At 49.2% G+C, this 15,730-nt stretch overlaps 1 protein-coding gene across 2 annotated transcripts in view; it reads left to right on the forward strand.

Moving 5' to 3' along the window:
* The window catches only part of rbbp6 (RB binding protein 6, ubiquitin ligase), a 32,824-nt gene extending 28,289 nt beyond the window's left edge, over positions 1 to 4,535 (forward strand). For both annotated transcript variants that reach the window (XM_031892789.1, XM_031892790.1), the window contains exon 17: positions 100 to 4,535. In XM_031892789.1, coding sequence (XP_031748649.1) covers positions 100 to 2,146 — 2,047 coding nt within the window. In that variant the 3' untranslated portion in view covers positions 2,147 to 4,535. The remainder of the gene's footprint in view (positions 1 to 99) is intronic.
* Positions 4,536 to 15,730: the final 11,195 nt, after the last annotated feature.

Below are 15,730 nucleotides of genomic sequence, written 5' to 3' on the forward strand. Positions count from 1 at the left end.
GCACCTTTTTATTATGCCCTAAAATGTCAGTGTTCTTGCTTGCACAGATACAATCATAACTGTGTTTTTTTTTTGTTTTCTTTTGCCTGTGTCGTGCAGTACAAGTTCCACTGGAGGAAGCCCTGTGCGGAAGGGAGCAGAAAAAGTGGACACGAAGAGAACCGTTATAAAGACAATGGAGGAATACAATAATGACAATACTACTCCAGCGGAAGATGTGATCATTATGATTCAGGTTCCCCAGTCCAAGTGGGATAAGGATGACTATGAGTCTGAAGAGGATGAAGCCAAGGGTTCACAAGATGCTTCAAGCACTGGGAAGCCCATAAGTAGTGTAGTGACAAATGTTAGTGCTAAACCTTTATCCATTACTACCCCAGCTGACAAAGACACATTGCCTACGGAAAAGCTCAAGTCGTCCCGGGACCAGACTAATGAAACTCATCCCCAAGATACCAAACCTTCAAAAGAGCTTTCAACATCTAGCACCAGGAGTAAAGCCAAGGAAAAGGACAGCCCTGCTGCTTCTGAGAAAGAATCATCTGAAAAAAGGAAGGTAGAAGGCAGCTCTGAACGCAGTAGCCGTCAGTCTTCTAAAGAGAGGCAGTCAGAAAAGCAAGAATCAAGTCGTAGCTCCTCCAGCAAGGACTTCACCCCCAACCGTGAGAAGAAGTCAGAGCATTCTGACAGCAAGGACAGGAAGCTGGAGCATGAAACCAGAGAAAAGGATAAGAAATCAGAGCATGACAGCAGAGATCGAAAGCAAGAGCACGACGGCAGGGATCGAAAGCAAGAGCACGACGGCAGGGATCGAAAGCAAGAGCACGACAGCAGAGATCAAAAGCAAGAGCATGACAGCAGGGATCGAAAGCAAGAGCATGACAGCAGGGATCGAAAGCAAGAGCATGACAGCAGGGATCGAAAGCAAGAGCGTGACAGCAGGGATCGAAAGCAAGAGCAGGACAGCAGGGATCGAAAGCAAGAACATGACGGCAGAGACAAAAAGACAGAGCATGACGGCAGAGACAAAAAGACAGAGCATGACGGCAGAGACAAAAAGACAGAGCATGACGGCAGAGACAAAAAGACAGAGCATGACGGCAGAGACAAAAAGACAGAGCATGACGGCAGGGAAAAGGACAAAAAGCAAGAACATGATAGCAGGGATAAAAAACCAGAGTATGATGCAAAGGACAAGAAGCCAGAGCATGAAAGCAAAGATAGGGAAAAGAAAGCCGAGCACGAGAGCAAGGATAGGGATAGTCGGCAGGAGCACGACAGCCGGGATCACAGCAGCTCTAAGAGGCGAGAAGAGAAGAAAAGGGAGTCTTCCCCAAAAGGAAAAGATTCATCCTCCTCCAGTTCCCAAAAGGTCAAAGCCAAAGACACTCCGACAGAAACCTCTAGGAAACGTACAGTCGATGCCCGGCGGGGCAACTCCAGCCCACCTCGAGAGCGCAAGCCACGGGCAGAGCAAAAGGCCTCTGACACCAAACACTCTCCTGGTGAGCAGAAATCTGCTGAGAAAAGCAAAGAAGTAAGTAAAGAGAAAATATCCAAGGCAAAAAGTACAGAAGAATTGAGTGAGAGTAAAGCTTCTCACTCTAAACGCACGTCACCAGAGACCAAGACAGACAAGGACATGAGTGACAGGGACACTAAAGGAAAGGTCCCTCAAAACCGCTCCTCTCGACTCTCCTCTGACCTTACGAGAGAGACTGACGAGGCCTCCTTTGTACCAGATTACAATGAGAGTGACAGCGAGGGGTCGGTAAAGCAGGAAGATGCTTCTGTGCCCCCAAGCAAAGTCAATGACAAACCTGCAGCGGAAAGTACAGAACCAGTCGACTCCAGTTTACCTGCCACTGCCCACAGCAGCCCAAGCGGCAGTCGCAGCCACAGCCCGGCAGAGTCGCTCACGCATAGCCGCAGCAGCAGCCCCAGCTCTGCAGGCAGCCCGGACCGGAAACGGAGGAAAAAGGAGAAGAAAAAACACAAGAAGCATAAGAAACACAAGAAGCATAAGAAGCACACGGGCAACGACTCTGAGACTGAAAAGGGCCAGAAACACAAACACAAAAAGAAAAAGTCCAAGAAGAGCAAAGACAAGGAGGTGGAGAAAGAGGAAGCCAAACCCCCTGCGTGATTTCAAGCCCCACCCCTGGGGCGGGAACCTTTGCAGAGACACTTGTATCGGCCTTTTTTTTTTTGTTTTGCATTCAACAAATACAATCTCTTCTCTGTAAATAATGGAAAAAAAACGGTGCCACACTTAATATATTAAGGATTATTTGACTTTACTGCAGAGCTTTATCAAGTGAACCTTTCCTTCTTTTTTTCTTTTTGTACAGAGGTTTACATATTGTGACCATATTAGGACATAACTTGGCTTTCATTCACATTTTGTTTCCATCTTGGGCATTCTGTGTTTGCCCATGAAATGGGCGGAAATCACTGTACTGTGAAAAAAAAAATCCTCACTCGCTTTTTCTTATGCCGAACTGCCTGGTCAATTGGAACGGGTGCTGCTGTACATGGGAAGCGTTTTATAGAAACTGTTATAGGAGAACGGAAAGTTAGAAATGGACTGATTCTCTACAGGGGCTGATTGGATCATTTATTGGGGGGGCTCCTGAAATCCTGTCCTACCGAATATCCACCAGGCATGTTAGTAATTAGTAAATCCCATTGGATAAAGACCACAGTGCCACGTTGATGTGGTCCTTTTAGCTCTGCATAGGCCCATTGAGATCCAAAACTTGTCACCATATGAGTGGATCTTAGTTTATTGCCAGCTCAAGCGGCATTTTGATTGCTCTTCATTTTTATGGTTTTTGAATTCTTGGCTTTCAGATTCTAGCTGTAATTTAAAATGCTTTCTGGTTGCCAGGGGTCTCAGACCCTAGTAACCTATTCAATGGATTGACTGTAAAGCTTTATTGCTTATTTGTTCATGATAAATTACACCCCAGCAACCTGAAAGCAGTGTAAATCCAAACCCCAGAGAGGCAAAAGGTTAAAGGGGAACTTTATGAAACAGATTATGCCCTCTAGAGTTTGGGGTATTTTTATAATAGTAACAGTTCCTCTTTAATTGAAAAAAACTGTTGAAAATGAGGACCAGGAGCAGATCTTTAGGGCAATCGCCACCATATTATAAATGTGAGCTGCCCCTTTAAAAGCAAATGTTTCTGTTAAGGATGACTGACATTTCTTGAAATGTTGCTCATTTTTATGCCACGCCCCTGCGGAGCTGATGAGCACTAAATGGCGCTTCTCCGTCCATCCCCAGCATGCCCTTATAGTAAAGTGCTGATACCTATGAGATGGAAGTAGGAAACCAGCTTGCTGTCATTAGGAACACATATAGGCATCCACTATGTACTGTTGTACATTTACAGCAGCTTGGTTTTACATTTTAACCACCCACTGCTTTGCCTGTCCCTTAGTGGCTATGCGGGCAAGGAGGATATCCAGCCTATCACCTTTCAGCTGTACAGACATCTGCCAGTAGCTGAAAGCCTGCCGATAGCTCGCGGCGTAGCTCCCATTTTGACCGTTTTCACTGCTGTAGCAGGTGTATTTACAATCGGGGCTGGGGTGGCCCCTATGCGCTAAGCTCAGCTGGTTTCCCTAGTTGCCCTGCTAGTGTGCATGGTGTATATTGAATGCAGAATAGCCTTATATATAATCAGTATAGGGTTAGCATAACCAACAACAGGGAAATATCAGGTTGGTGAGGAATATTGGGGGGGTAGGTACTACCCTGGACCTGAGCGTTCTAACCCAGAGATACCATTGTTTGCCCTGGTGAGTTGTGATTGGCTTAGATGCAATGTGGTGGCACCTATTGAAAGGGGTACCTGTATGTTGGTGTCCTTCACGGCTCAAATCTTGGCATCGTTTGTCTTAGTTGGTGCCTCCTGGAGACCAGAGAACCCGACGCCAAGGGCCTATTCTCACAAAATGTAAATGTTGTTCTGTGGTGGAAATGAGAAAGGGCTGATGGGAATTGCCCTCGGCTGGGGCCAACATGGGCGTCCTCGGGTACTCTGGCGGCCGGTCCAACTCTGCTTGTAGACTGGGCCCCCCGATGGTGCTCATAGAGGCAGCCAGACTCTGAGATGCAGGAATAAAGGCAAACCGTGATACATACTATTCCCATGACTACTGTAAGGGAGTGTTTTATAGAGCGGCAGAATAATAAAGGGGCAGATTGGCGGCAAACACTAATCAATAATCAAGCGCCCTGTTCCTTCCTTTGCACTTTTTATCAGCGGGTTTTTGTTTATTTTAGTTACCAATTAGAATTGTCACTATGCAGCGAGAGGAAATTACCGAGCGAATGTCCCATTGGTTGGAATATTTCTTGTGTTACAATAAATCTTGTGTAAAAGTTAAAGGCAACCCTACCTCAAAAGTGTTTGTAAATATTTCTTTTGTGAATAAATCAGAATGAACTTAATGACGCTGTGGTTGCAATGGTGAAAACTGAACAAGACATTAAAATTGCAATTTCTTATGCTTTTTTTAAACCTTTTGTTGGCGTTTTTATTTTGGCGCTTGCATGAACGTGGTGGGGTCGGTAAGCAGCGAATGGCACCGGTTGGGTTTACCCACGGCACAGAATAGATCAGAAGGAAACGTGGATAAGTAGAATGGACAGTGGTAGCCTGGTGGTCCTTTTATGGCAGATTCTACGTTTGCCAGATATTATTTTATTAATACCGAAGAATTAAACCAGTTCTGAACTTACTGCATCATCTTACAGAATCTTCTTTATAACAGTAATGATCCAGGCTTTAAAAATTGTGCACGGGGGGGATCTTGGATCATGTTGGGAGTGTCAGTGGCACCGCACATGCTCAGTGTGCTCTGAGCAGCTAAGCGTAGGGGTAGTGGGAAATCATCAAGCAGAAAATAAGGTCCGTCTATCATACAAACTAAAGCTACAGGGCTGATTATTCCATTGTGAGGCTAATTGCACTGGTTTCTGAGCTCCATGTAAGAATCTGAATTACTAATCAGCCTTGTTTTATATTTGATTTATACTGAATGTTGTCAGTTCCTTCAGGACAGCAGGGTCAGAACGTGTGCTGTGAATTGGCAGAAATAATGGGGGGGAGGGAACTAGGGGGCAAATTTTGACCTGCACATCACTAGTGTGGTGGCCTTTGGCTGGTACAGCGCCCTCACAACTTATTGTGCAGCATTTCTGCTCCGCTTTAGGGGCCTAGATCTGCTCGTTTGGTGGCCCTGCCTAATGTGTGGATCTGGCTGTGTATGGCCATCTTTAGAAAGGACTAGCCCTATAGAAATCAGTGGAACCTAACCCTAATAGGGCTTCATGGACACTGAGGTCCACTGTTGAGTGATCATTGAGGAGACAATGTCTGTTCTAGCTGGTTACAAGGTTTAGAAGCAAGAGATTGAGGCTCTGTTGTATGATGGCAGGGAATGCAACAGTTTCTGTAATTGTTTCATGGAGACACCTTCCTGACGCACATAGTGAGGTGTCTGTGTTGGGTTTGTGAAGGGTCCAAAGAATCTCTTTACATTTGGAGAATAAAAAGTCAAAACTCTATTGGGTGAAGAGACCTGAGTCTCAAGCAGGTGGGTGGGAGGCATCTAGAGAGCATAGACTGCGTGGCAGGAACTATTGGGGTCACGGCGTTCCCCCTGGAGATGCCACACTCTTCTTTCTGGTAGCTCAGGTCACGGTTTCATCCCCTGGCTGACAAGGGAAAAGGTGATAAGCCTGACTGTCTCATTATCAACAGAGACGTCTGACCATACTGCACATGGCACGGTGCCAAACTCTTCTGTGCCATCTGCCAACTTCTAATGGGGTTCCCAGGGTGGAGACTGAGATGGTCGTGGATGCTGCAGAGGATTCACTGTCCTGTACAACAATGGGGTCCCTTTGCCATGGAAACCCTTGGTTACAGTACCCCCTGAATCCCCCCTGGTGGTGCCGCGGTATGGACTGGTGCCTGAATGGTTTGGTCTATAGCAAACTGAGCAACTCACCCTAAAATATGAGTGAATACTGCAACGATTCCACTTGAGTTGTTTTCTGCTAAAAATCACATGAAATGTACCTTTTTGCCATTTTCTTTTATACAATATGCATTCACAAAAAAAATGAACAAAACAGTCACAACAAAGCATGAAGGGAGAGGATTGTGTATCAGGAATTTAATTATGTACCTCACAAGGACCAAACATGGAGGAGCTTCAGTGTCCCTGTTTAGCGCCTATGAATACAACAACAGGTCTGTGCAGCCCGAACTGTACTCATTGTACTCTTGCTGACCCGGGAGGTATACTGTTTCTTTAAGCCTTTAAATGGGGTCATGTACATGGAAAACAAAGTGAGGGCAATGTCAATGATTCTCCTGGTTTCCATTGCCGGGGCCATGCGTCACTGCTGCAGACAGATGGAATGTTTCCATTGCGCATATTAATAGTGTTGCACACCTGCACAGGTGTATAGTGCCACCTCGGCCCCAATGCCGCTCAGTCTGTCCCTAAGGGCAGTGTCTGTCATTAAACTATGTCAAAAGAGAAGCCACCTTCAAGCAGGGGACGTGCGCTATAAACATCTCAGTGTTGGGCACAATGGCCGCAGCATGATTTAAGGGAGGGCACAAAAGGTATTTGTCCCGGTGCCCTGGCTTCACAGGCCTCATTGGCTGGCAGAGCTGTATTTATGTCTGATGCTGCCCTAGGCACCAGCCCTGCCCCTCCCACTCAGTAGAGTGTTCTTTGCAAATATATATGTATATATCCCCCTCTGTGCCACTGCCAGAAGTGTGGGGTGCCAGGTTGGAGTGTATAGGGCCAATATACAGACTCCATGCAGCAGCCCACAGTCATTCATTGCCACCAGTGAGCTATACTGGGCCGCTGCCCAGAGCATGCCAGCCTCCCCAGGGATTCTCTGAGAGCCTTCCGCCTTTCTCCCAAACAGGGGCCACTAACACTGAAGCATTCCAGCACTGTGCCCCCCCCCCCCCATGTGAATTCTCAGAGTGGTACAGTCTGGCTTCTGTCTAGGACTCAGCAGGTTTTATTATCAGCGGAGGTGAGAGATGGGTCGTGCCAACGAATTAGGATTAAACAAATGCAGATTTTCCTCGTTCCTGTGGAGCTGTGAGGGGTTGGCCACGCTGGGGGATAGCTGGTTCTGAGCCACAGGAATGAATAATCATACGGCTGTCGGTTCCTTTCTGCACCTTGGCAGTTTCTGTTCCAGTTGGGTGCTGTCCAATGAGACCTTGTGTTTTCTTTCTGTTGTGAGCAATGACGGACACCTTTACAACACAAGCCTACTGGAGCTTCTCACTCCCTTTCCCCCTAATCCCTTAATTCTCTTTCCTTATTGCACCTACAACATTCCCTTCTCCTGTTTGCTCTACACATTCTTTCCTGTGGGCCTTCAGGGGAATCTAATGAGTTTTCCAGCAGCCTGCCCAACCTCTATGTGGCTGAAAATCGTCCCGATACCTATTGGCCAGGTTAGAATCCCCATCAGACGAAGATCCCACCCTAACGCTCCCTAAATGGGTCTTCCTAGGCCCCAGTATTACACAGTTGTTGGCCTGGGGTCCTAAAGTCATGGACCCTGCCCTGCTTTCTATTTCTAAATGTATCTGTAGAACTGGACATTTGTGCACATTGCAGAGCCAATGCAGGGGTAATATAAGCAATCAAGGGACACACACTACTAATTTAGCAGCTTTCCCCATTTAGGGGGCCTTTAGTGGTTATTCCATTGGTGACCGGATCCCCTGGGTGGACGGACCCTGCCAACAGGTAGACACACCTGATATGTCAAATCCCCACCCATGATTTACCCCCGAAATCCTGTCCACTCTACCCAGAAGCCCTGTCCCCTTTTACAGCCCTTAGATCACACTTGTATACCTGGTGGGGACCCCCTAACAGCAATACCCCCTGTAGCCCCCCCTGATGGTGGATCTGATGGGCATTGCTTCATGGTGTTGCATGAGAAGGTCTAGTCTTAAGCAGACTGGCACCATCCTGCTCAAAAGCTTCTGCAACAATGAGTCAATGGTAGAACAGTGTGAAATGTTTTCACCACTTCTGGAAGAACAAGAAGAGAAGCTGAGAATAGGCCCAAAGGCCACTTTATCTCTGCAAAATGTGAAATAAGGTCCTTCCAGTTGCACTTCCATAGAATGCTGAGGATCCATTGGGTTGAAGGACAAAAAATAAGCTACTTTTACACCTTTATCCCTTCCTCCTGCCATGGACGGATGGACTTCACTTCCTGTGTATAATGACATCACTTCTGGTTAAATGGCGGCAGGTCAGTTTAATGATAGACCGTATCTGTAGATAGTTCAAGTGGGTAAAATGCAGGTTAAGGGTCCAAGTGTAAGCAGCAGGTCAGTGCGGGTGTTATCTCCATTGAGAGAGGAATTAAGATGCATTTTTATTGGCTAGACTGACTTGTACTCCTAAATCATCATATGGAGCATCAGCGTGTGATTCTATTGGCCAAGTCTGTTGCAGCTACTTACACGATCTGCAGTGGATTTACCACTACGTAGCCCCAGGGATCCCCAGAATTAATAGGTGCACTTACCCCTAATTCATCAGAACAGACATGATAGACAAAATGGTCCTGTTGGCATACTGTATGTTTGGCACATAGGGTCGAAAGTCCTGTTAGCCAAGGACTGGGTTGCCGGATTCCATGGGTTGGTCACCATTGCAAGGGAAGCCCAGCACGGCAACTAAAACAAGGAAGGGTGTCCATATCATGTGACTGATGCCCATTTCCAAAAGATCCAGAAAGATTCCACTTTGTTTCTTTTCAGTAGAGAGTGTTGCCTGTCTGACCCGACAAGAAATAACTGCTAATAACATAAAGGAAACAAACAGAATTAAAACCCAGAGCAGAAATGGGCTTACTGGAAAGGGCACCCAGGGGAGCGCCAGCAATACCACTCTCTGCTGGATACAATAATAACTGCACAAACACCCCGCCTGGAGACCAGTGTTCTAATCCCCCTGCCCCCGGGAGCTTGCAGTCTGCTCCAGTTTAGCTTTCTCTTTTGAAATCCTCATTCACTGCTCTCCATTAAGATGTGATGCCCCGTGGTGGTACTAAGGCCAAAACAGCCTAGCCCTGGGGTGTGTGTATATTATGCCTATGGCTGCGCCAACAGGTACATCATTCACTTACCTAGATTCTGTGTGCAAAGGGCAATTTCTGATGCCTCTATATTAGGAAAAGGAGAGGAGTAGGTATCCTGATGTCTTTGTATCTGAGACATAAGTGCCCTGTGTCTGTGTATTAGGAGGAGGTAAGTCCCCATCTGTCTGTGTATGACAAGGAAGGGTAGGAAATGCATTGATATCTATGTATTAGAAGGTGTCTGGTGTCTGTGTATTAGGAGAAAGGAAAGGCCAGTGTTCTGGTGTCTGTGTGTTAGCAGAAGGCAAGTATTAGGTGCCCTGATGTCTGTGTAACAGGAGGAGGAAAGAGATACCTTGATATCTGGAGTGAGATTTATACCCTGGGAACTACACAGTGCCCATAGCCCAAACAGCTCCGCTCAGGCCCAAACAGCTCCGCTCAGGCCCAAACAGCTCCGCTCAGGCCCAAACAGCTCCGCTCAGGCCCAAACAGCTCCGCTCAGGCCCAAACAGCTCCGCTCAGGCCCAAACAGCTCCGCTCAGGCCCAAAGCAATAAAGCGCTGGTCTATGGCAGCTTACAGCAGCCCCCAGATTGCCAGTCTGATCCTTCCCAGATATGTGTGTTCTGAGAGGACAGGAGAGGTAGGTGCTCCTATGTCTGTGTATTAGGAGAAAGGGAGAGGTAGGTGCTCCTATGTCTGTGTATTAGGAGAAAGGGAGAGGTAGGTGCTCCTATGTCTGTGTATTAGAGGGATAGAGGTAGCGCCCCTGGAGCCCATGTATTAGGAGAAAGGGAGAGGTAGGTGCTCCTATGTCTGTGTATTGGGAGAAAGTGAGAGGTAGGTACTCCTATGTCTGTGTATTGGGAGAAAGTGAGAGGTAGGTGCTCCTATGTCTGTGTATTAGAGGGATAGAGGTAGCGCCCCTGGAGCCCATGTATTAGGAGAAAGGGAGAGGTAGGTGCTCCTATGTCTGTGTATTAGGAGAAAGGGAGAGGTAGGTGCTCCTATGTCTGTGTATTAGGAGAAAGGGAGAGGTAGGTGCTCCTATGTCTGTGTATTAGAGGGATAGGGGTAGCGCCCCTGGAGCCCATGTATTAGGAGAAAGGGAGAGGTAGGTGCTCCTATGTCTTTATATAGAAGCAAGAAGAGGTAAGAGTCCTGGTGTCCCTGTATTAGGAGCAGGTATGTTGCCACTTAGCCAGAATATTACAGGCCTTCCCAGTACAAATGCTGCATGATGGCAATAATAATAGGGCAGAGAGGTAACTATAGGTAGGTGGGTGATGAGAGGTAGGTGCCCTGATGTCGGTGTATTAGGGGGAGGGACCTATTTCCCATGGCTCCGGGACAGAAACCTGACTGAGACACATATGGGACAGCACTAAATCGACACTCCCCTCGCATCCCCCCCGCAGTCTGGCCAAATCTGTCCTAAAACAATTCAGTGTCTTACCCAAAAGCCCGCGATAGGTGGCGCTGTGCTGCAGATTTAGCTGTCGCTCTGCAGGTGACATTTAGTCTGAGGGTGGCGGCAGGGCTTTTGTACATGAGAGAAAATAAACACATTGGGCTCAGTCACTGCAGAACTGCTATGAATATATATCAGGGGGCTGCCCCAGGGCCCCCATACATTTCCTACTGTCTCCCTCACTGCCTGGGCCCCTCCCTGGTGCATTAGCAGGGCAAGTAGGGACAATGTGCCCCCCCCAGCCTATAATATCCCGTATGTACAGGTTAATGATTAGGGAGCAGTTGAGCTGCAATGCCAGGGAGGGGTGCAGTGCATCCTGGGATATGGGTGCAACTCTGCTCAAGGCCATGAGCTCAAATCTTCTCAATGAAGGATAAATATATTAATTATATCCAATGAATGACTGGAATTATTCTTTCCATGGAATCCTAATTGTAGCTGTGGGTGAAAAAAGACAACCAATCCTTTCTGGGTTCGGCCGAAACCCCCGAATCCACCATCAGGGATTCGACCGAATACCGACCTAATTAGCATATGCGCGCCAAAAATGTTTTCACTTCAGTGTTTACACAGACATTTAACCCTTCCAACCCCTAATTACTATATGTTAATTAGGATTTGATTGGGCCGAATCCAAACCCTGCCACAAAAGGCCGAATCCCAAACCAAATCCTGGGTTCGGTGCATCCCTACTAGCTCTGCTACTGATACAGGTGTTTGGGTGCAGGCATTTTGACCTCCCTCCCATGATCTGCTCCATGGTATCCTATCCCCACCCCCATTGTATCCTATCCCCACCCCCATTGTATCCTATCCCCACCCCCATTGTATCCTATCCCCACCCCCATTGTATCCTATCCCCACCCCCATTGTATCCTATCCCCCCCACCCCCATTCTATCCTATCCACACCCCTATTGTATCCTATCCCCACCCCCATTGTATCCTATCCCCACCCCCATTGTATCCTATCCCCACCCCCATTGTATCCTATCCCCACCCCCATTGTATCCTATCCCCACCCCCATTGTATCCTATCCCCACCCCCATTGTATCCTATCCCCGCCCCCATTGTATCCTATCCCCGCCCCCATTGTATCCTATCCCCCCCACCCCCATTCTATCCTATCCACACCCCTATTGTATCCTATCCCCACCCCCATTGTATCCTATCCCCACCCCCATTGTATCCTATCCCCACCCCCATTGTATCCTATCCCCACCCCCATTGTATCCTATCCCCACCCCTATTGTATCCTATCCCCACCCCCATTGTATCCTATCCCCACCCCCATTGTATCCTATCTCCACCCCTATTGTATCCTATCCCCACCCCCATTGTATCCTATCCCCACCCCCATTGTATCCTATCCCCACCCCTATTGTATCCTATCCCCACCCCCATTGTATCCTATGCACACCCCCATTGTATCCTATCCCCACCCCCATTGTATCCTATCCCCACCCCCATTGTATCCTATCCCCACCCCCATTGTATCCTATCCCCACCCCCATTGTATCCTATCCCCACCCCCATTGTATCCTATCCCCACCCCCATTATGCCATAGCCCCGCCCTCATATCTCTGACATCTTATAAGATCTTCCAGGCCGCTAAAAAATTTTTTTAAAAGTTGGCAATCCTAACGGAAGGTCATGCCTAATAAGCAGAATGGGGCCCCAACCTGGACTGGGAGTCAAACTAGGCCCTGGCATGTTAAGTACACAGAGCCCCAAACAGCCCCCCCAGCCCAATAAATAGTGACTGTCTGTGGCACGTGTCAAACACTCGGCCCGAGGGCCGAATACGGCCAGCATGGTTGTTTTATGTGGCCCGTGGTGACTCTGTCTGACCGTGCAGCACCAATCGCCTGACTGCATACCCCCCAACTGTTCCGCTTTTCGCATTGCGGGACATTTATTGAACTATCCAGCACAGTGGGATGCGCTGGCTGGAGCCGGACGTTCCGACTTCTCCTGCGGCTTCTCTCCTTATGCGGCTCCTTGTGCGGCGGCGACGACAGGCCCTTTTATAAGGTTCCGCCCCTGGGTACTTGTGACATCATTACGCACGGGCGCAACCTTATAAAAGGGCCTGTCGTCGCCGCCGCACAAGGAGCCGCATAAGGAGAGAAGCCGCAGACGAAGGCGGAGCCCTATGGGGGGTACTGTGTATAGGGGGCTACTGTGTATGGGGGGCTACTGTGTGTGGGGGGGCTACTGTGTATGGGGGACACTGTGTATGGGGGCTACTGCGTGTGGGGGGCACTGTGTATGGGGGGGCTACTGTGTATGGGGGGCTACTGTGTATGGGGGGGCTACTGTGTATGGGGGGTTACTGTGTATTGGGGGCTACTGTGTATGAGGGTTACTGTGTATGGGGGGCTACTGTGCATGGGGGGCACTGTATATGGGGGATACTGTGTATGGGGGGCACTGTGTATGGGGGCACTGTGTATGGGGGTACTGTGTATGGGGGGCTACTGTGTATGGGGGCACTGTGTATGGGGGGTACTGTGTATGGGGGGGCTACTGTGTATGGGGGGCTACTGTGTATGGGGGGGCTACTGTGTATGGGGGGCTACTGTGTATGGGGGCACTGTGTATGGGGGGGCTACTGTGTATGGGGGGGTACTGTGTATGGGGGCACTGTGTATGGGGGTACTGTGTACTGTGTATGGGGGCACATGTGTATGGGGGGCACTGTGTATGGTGGGGGCAAAACTGGTACATAGTTATAACTCACTTATAACTGACTGCCTTCTCTCTATATTTGTATTTATATGTAGGAGTTGCTATATTGTTTTCCTTAGGTAGTACAGTATGAGCGTATAGCACATTTGCGTCTGATCCCGCCATTTCATCTATATAAAAGGAGTATTTTTTTTTAATGGGGTGTGGTAATTGGGGCGTGACCACAAAAGTGGGCGTGGCCAAAAAAATTGCCACACTGCGCGCGCCAAATCTTTTTGTCCCTCTTTTCAATTTTCAATTGTTGGGAGGTATGTGACTGCGCTGTGACTGTGCCTGACCATGTGGGTCTATCCTTCTACTACTAAGTATCTTAATAAAAAATTCGGCCCCCGACTTTTTTAGATTTCGGTCCCCTTATGTTATTGTGTTTGACACCCCTGGTCTATGGCATCTTCTTACAGCAGCCCCTCTGGCAGTTAGCAGAATCAGAGCTGTCATCTTTTCTTAACAGTTACCTTGGGGGATCCAATGCTGGAAGTGAGGTCACGTGCAGGCGCATTTGCTAAAGCCACTAGCCCAGCGCATACACACACGCGCCACATGATGGCCACTAACCGCTCCCAGCGCATACACACACACGCCACATGATTGCCACTGAGTGCTCCCAGCGCATACACACACGTGCCACATGATGGCCACTAACCACTCCCAGCGCATACACACACACGCCACATGATTGCCACTAACCGCTCCCAGCGCATACACACACGTGCCACATGATGGCCACTAACCGCTCCCAGCGCATACACACACGTGCCACATGATGGCCACTAACCGCTCCCAGCGCATACACACACGTGCCACATGATGGCCACTAACCGCTCCCAGCGCATACACACACGTGCCACATGATTGCCACTAACCGCTCCCAGCACATACACACACACGCCACATAATGGCCACTGAGTGCTTCCAGCACATACACACACGCCACATGATTGCCACTAACCGCTCCCAGCGCATACACACATGCGCCACATGATGGCCACTAACCGCTCCCAGCGCATACAAACACGTGCCACATGATTGCCACTAACCGCTCCCAGCGCATACACACACACGCCACATGATTGCCACTAACCGCTCCCAGCGCATACACACATGCGCCACATGATGGCCACTAACCGCTCCCAGCGCATACACACACACGCCACATGATTGCCACTAACCGCTCCCAGCGCATACACACATGCGCCACATGATGGCCACTAACCGCTCCCAGCGCATACACACATGCGCCACATCATGGCCACTAAGCGCTCCCAGGGCATACACACACACGCCACATGATGGCCACTAACCGCTTCCAGCGCATACACACACGTGCCACATGATTGCCACTAACCGCTCCCAGCGCATACACACACACGCCACATAATGGCCACTGAGTGCTTCCAGCACATACACACACGCCACATGATGGCCACTAACCGCTCCCAGCGCATACACACACACGCCACATGATTGCCACTAACCGCTCCCAGCGCATACACACATGCGCCACATGATGGCCACTAAGCGCTCCCAGGGCATACACACACACGCCACATGATGGCCACTAACCGCTCCCAGCGCATACACACACGCGCCACATGATGGCCACTAACCGCTCCCAGCGCATACACACACGCGCCACATGATGGCCACTAACCGCTCCCAGCGCATACACACACGCGCCACATGATGGCCACTAACCGCTCCCAGCGCATACACACACACACGCCACATGATGGCCACTAACCGCTCCCAGCGCATACACACACACACGCCACATGATGGCCACTAACCGCTCCCAGCGCATACACACACATGCGCCACATGATGGCCACTAACCGCTCCCAGCGCATACACACGCGCCACATGATGGCCACTAACCGCTCCCAGCGCATACACACGCGCCACATGATGGCCACTGAGCGCTTACTGCACATGTGCACCCAGAATTAAAGGAAAAGTCCCAGAGGAGGTGCCAGAATAGGGTAAGTCCCGAATAAATAGGGTGGGTTGGCAGTTGTGCAGAATCCACAGGTTGCCAGTCCAGGCAGTTTAGTGCAGCGAGACCAGCCCTGATCAGCCCAAGCCTGCCTGTTTCAGCCACAAACCCCTCCTCCTTTCTGGCTGCTAGTCCAACTACTCAACCGCGCCAACCTGACAGGCCCCACCTGTTGTCAGCCCCCATTCCCCCCCCAATGGCAGCCCTGTAATCATTCTGGAAATACTGACACATTGCTGTGGAACATATCCGTATGAGTGGAAGACATAAGGAAGCTTAGCTGATGCAAAGTAAACAGAAGCAATTAACACATATACCCCCCCAGGCTGTATTTCAGGTG

Source organism: Xenopus tropicalis, chromosome 9 (genome assembly GCF_000004195.4).
Source record: "Xenopus tropicalis strain Nigerian chromosome 9, UCB_Xtro_10.0, whole genome shotgun sequence".
Classification (NCBI taxonomy): Eukaryota; Metazoa; Chordata; class Amphibia; order Anura; family Pipidae; genus Xenopus; species Xenopus tropicalis.